This window comes from Sinocyclocheilus rhinocerous, unplaced genomic scaffold, assembly GCF_001515625.1.
Source record: "Sinocyclocheilus rhinocerous isolate Xijiao unplaced genomic scaffold, SAMN03320098_v1.1 scaffold4658, whole genome shotgun sequence".
Lineage (NCBI taxonomy): Eukaryota > Metazoa > Chordata > Actinopteri > Cypriniformes > Cyprinidae > Sinocyclocheilus > Sinocyclocheilus rhinocerous.
The window spans coordinates 10,591-15,042 of NW_015667316.1; the positions used below are offsets into that span (position 1 = coordinate 10,591).

The following is a 4,452-nucleotide window of genomic DNA, read 5'->3' on the forward strand; positions in this document are numbered from 1 at the left end:
ATGATTGCTATCGGGATGTGATGACACTTTCAACCAGCATAACAAAAAATGTTTCTGAAGACAATCACCTATTGCACCTTTAACATTAGAAAATATGACACAGCAGGACATGCATACAAAATACTGAAGTGCTAAAGTTTGGTTAAAACATTTGCATTTAACTGCAGGTTAAACAGTGTGTAAATACATCTAAATGCCACTTCAGATGCAGCTTCTGTGATTCCTCTGCATTGCAAAGATGAATTTTGTTGATAATGATTTTATTTGTTTGGTAACAGCCCAAATGTCTTATTATTCTAATTGACTTTATTGATTAAATAAATGAATTAGACGCAAAAGATAATGCACACTTCTAGAAAAAAATGGCTTTTTAAAGGTAAAAATGCCCATAAATGGTACAAATCACTTTTAACTAGTTGAAAAAGATTAATTTCTGTCACTGCTGTGAACTGACCACACAGAATATAAAGAATATCAAAAAAGGCAGTCCTGCAGCACAACACACTCTAATTATACCTAATTTACTGATCATCATAAAATAAGCTTTTATCTTAGAATTAGGTTTTCTCAACGATAATGACTGGAATTGGGAACCGCTGGGCTACATCATGCGTCATTTACCGGTGAGAAAACTTTAAAAGTACTACAATACCAGGAAGGAAGATCGGGTTGTTGATGTTTGTCTGCCATTCTCGCTACAAATCACTTTTAACTAGTTGAAAAAGATTAATTTCTGTCACTGCTGTGAACTGACCACACAGAATATAAAGAATATCAAAAAAGGCAGTCCTGCAGCACAACACACTCTAATTATACCTAATTTACTGATCATCATAAAATAAGCTTTTATCTTAGAATTAGGTTTTCTCAACGATAATGAGGACAAGACAAATATATGAATCATATTTGTATAAGGTTTAATTTTTTAAAGGGGGCATGGGGGTCAACCCAAGAGCTTTTGACACAATTCGAACACTGCCTGTGTCCCCTCACAGGCACAACACATCCCCTGTTGACATTGTTTGTTTAACAAAATGTGAACATCAGCCCGAATTATACTTTGTCAGAGTTTGGCTTTATTTTCTTCGTCTGATTCCTCCATCAAGTCCTTAAAGCCAAGTTTTTCAAAGGGTTCCTTTGCCATTAACTGTCTGAGAAATAAATAAAACGTTTAGAAGTAGTTCCTGATGTATTTGTAATTTCTCAACTTCAGGTCAAATCAGTTCTTTAAAAAAAAAAAAAAAAAAAAAAAACTCACCTGTCCATCCTGCACTCCAGATACTCCTTTGTCTCTACCCGACAACGCGAACTGTCAAAATGGTTGTCTCTAAGGCATCGCATATATGTCTCTTTAAATGATTTACATTCACCTGTATACACAAAATATTATTTTGATTTGTTAATTCAAAGTCATTGGTTGTGACTGTTTGTTGCATGCGCACAATCACTCTTACCGAAATGATCCAAGGGAAACGCTCCTTTGTCCGGTGGACGCTGTCGGAAGGTCTTGGTTCCGAAGTTCATTGCTGTTGACATCGTTTTCTAATGTAAGGTTTCACTACTACATTTAGTAGTGTTCATTACACTGTTCATACACTATTTGGTTTTGAACAGGCCCTCACGTAAAGCTGTGAATTAAGCAACAACCGGACTGTTTACTTCCGCCGTATTACCCGACCTACTTTTTCAAAATAAAAGTAAGCGAAACAAAGCCCCGTTCACACCGCCAGCGACACACAGCGACAGAGCGACATAATCCCATTCATTTTCAATGGAGAGCTGGCGACTTCCGGCGACACGAGCGACAGTGACCGTTGGCGACGGAATGTGGGCGTGTCAAGCGATGCGAGTCAAGCGACAAAAGTTCAGAATTCTTCAACTTTATGCAAATAAGCAGCGAATTTCGCGAGCGACAACCAATGGGAGTGAAGTCAGTGGAGAGCACGTGATTCATCTGCTGTAGTGGAGTGTTACGGGGTAACTAGGCAGTGGCGGTTCTACATTGAATTACACCCTGGGCGAGACCCGCTTGGAGCGCAAAAAACCCCACAAAATTCTGCACAAACAGTTATATTTTATTATAAAGTTCGCCCGTGCCAAAAACCGCTACTGTAACTAGGCAACCAGTAGTGGGAACGCCCACTAGCACCTCAATTGCCAGCCACAAGTGACAAGCAGCGAAAAAGTCGCTGGCGGTGTGAACGGGGCTTTAATCTCACACCTATACATTTAGCAATTTAATAAGTACTAGTTTTGAATCAAACGTCTAATTACAAACAAACAAACAAATAAATACATAAAAATGCTTATTTTCTGTAGCAGTGGTTTTAATGTGTTGGTTCCGAACAGGGCGGAGCCAGTGCTTAATTTGTAAATTGCGAGGTCCCGGAACAAAGTGGGGTGACGGATCCGGCATGATTAGAGGAGGGAGAGGTAACGGAGCATTCGCGCAATGCAAGACCAGCTTACGTGATTAACAGCGTGCATCTTCTTACGGTCATGAAAAAAATTGAAAAGTTATGAAATTTTAAAACAGCCATTTCCAGGCCTGGAAAAGTTTTGGAAAAGTCATGGATTTTTTTCCTTAAATCTCTGTATAATAGAATTATGTTTAATCTGCTTTCGAGTTTATAATGAGGGAAATTCCTGTAAACATATTCAATAGAGCATGTAGGTTAGATGAGTAAATAAATCCACACATACTATCAGATTAAATCAGTCATTTGAAAACAGCTTGAGTGATTCAGCTGTAATGTGTTGAGATTTTCGGTTTCCGAGATTTTCTGTTTCAGTGGACTCCATACATGAATATTCATGAGTTTCCCGGAGGCCAACGAATTAGACATCGGACACTGAGTTGTGACTGAGGCCAAGATGGACGGAAGTGGAGTAGAGTCCGGAAGTGATCTGGATTTGGAGGATGTAGATGGCGGGGGAAATAAAAGAAAAAAAGTAGTAAGTGATTTAGTAGAAAAGCGGAAAAGAAGGAAAGATTGGAGCCAAACATCAGGAACAGAAAGTGAGAGAGAATGTCATCAGATGAGAACAAGAAAGGAGGAGTTTAAGGTATTGGTGAAGTTTATGTCGGAAGAAGCAAGTAGTTTGAATCCCTTGAAATTGACTAATGCTGCGTTCAAGTCCTCCTGGGACGTTCGTACTTACGAGTTGACAAGTCGTAATTACGACGTCAGGTGCGTTCAAGTCAGTTTAGTCAGCACAAGATGGCGGTGTACCTTCTTTTAATAAATTACAAGAAAATACAACAGGGTCTGCATTTTTTTACTTGGATTTCAGCTGTGTAACAAGAACATGACCAATTTAAGTTTATAGGACAACTAAACTATCCTCGATTCTGCCGTGTGTTGTCAGCACTGGGATGCTCTGGGTCTGTGCCATGTGCCAAACACCATCTAAGCTGCCAGGGCATCATCGTCATCCTCCCATCACCATCCCTTCGCCACATCCTGCCATCATCCCCGCACTTTTGCCTCTCACCATCCCTACGCCATCTCCTTGTCCACCTCCAAAACCCCCTCCATCCCTCCCTATTCTGTTGCTTGAACTTTATCATCTTCAGTCTTTGAAAAACAAAGTGCATAAGTGAATAGCTTGTGTGTGTGCAGTCTTTTTTATGTTTTTTTTTTCTTCAGAAAATTGCATTGTAATTTTTATTTATTCATTGATGTAAAATTCTGTACTTTTTAGTAAGGCCGGTATAACTGAAATGTTCTACAAATGGAAAAGATAGCTCTGCCATCGCATTTCAGTCTTTTTTTATTTATGTTTTTTATAATGTATTAAAATGTTCTTGAGTATGTTTGTAGTAATACAAATATACTATAAACATACTTGTATTTCAAGTGCATTTTTAATACATTTAATAGCATGTTTTTTGTTTTTCACCAAAGTATATATGCTGCTGTCCTTTTTTAGTGTACTTTATGAATCTTTGTAATGTATGCAACAATATATAATACATTAAAGTTTTCTAGATATCAAAGTGTGTACGTGTGTGTATATACTGAAAAAAGCAGCTTTATAATATACTAGTAGTGTAATGCTAATGCATTTCCAATGAGCTGAAATACAATTGAAATGTACTTGAAGTACATTAAAACGATGCTTCAAATATACCCTAACTGTAGTTCATGAAGTATTAAAAGGTTTATTTATTATTAAAAGGTTAAAATTTTAAATGTATTTTAAGAAATATACTTAAATTGCACTAAATATACTTAAAGTGGTTCCAATTTAACACAATTTCAATATATTAAATATTACAAAAATAGATTAAAATCAAACTTAAACATATCTTGAAATACACTTAATATACTTAAAGTTGTTTCAAAATAATACATTTAATATGCACTTAGTATAGTATAATTTAAATATAGTAAGTATGTCTGAAAAAGCACAACTTTAATATATTTCTTTTTCACTTGGGTATTTTGA

General features: G+C 36.7%; 1 protein-coding gene across 1 annotated transcript; it reads right to left on the reverse strand.

Moving 5' to 3' along the window:
- Window positions 1-920: 920 nt before the first annotated feature.
- On the reverse strand, window positions 921-1,675 carry cox19 (cytochrome c oxidase assembly factor COX19). Its single transcript, XM_016545589.1, has 3 exons — window positions 1,455-1,675; window positions 1,259-1,370; window positions 921-1,151 (listed from the first exon to the last, which is right to left on the reverse strand). The coding sequence occupies exons 1-3, from the start codon at window positions 1,534-1,536 to the stop codon at window positions 1,064-1,066; spliced, it is 282 nt and encodes a 93-aa protein (XP_016401075.1). The 5' UTR covers window positions 1,537-1,675; the 3' UTR covers window positions 921-1,063.
- Window positions 1,676-4,452: the final 2,777 nt, after the last annotated feature.

Excerpts from the sequence above, each read along its gene's own strand:
- cox19 (XM_016545589.1), bottom strand. The coding sequence starts at position 1,536 with ATGTCAACAGCAATGAACTTCGGAACCAAGACCTTCCGACAGCGTCCA. Across the intron at positions 1,371-1,454 it reads GTTTCCCTTGGATCATTTCG|GTGAATGTAAATCATTTAAA; the intron begins GTAAGAGTGATT and ends TTGTGTATACAG. Across the intron at positions 1,152-1,258 it reads CTGGAGTGCAGGATGGACAG|ACAGTTAATGGCAAAGGAAC; the intron begins GTGAGTTTTTTT and ends TTTATTTCTCAG.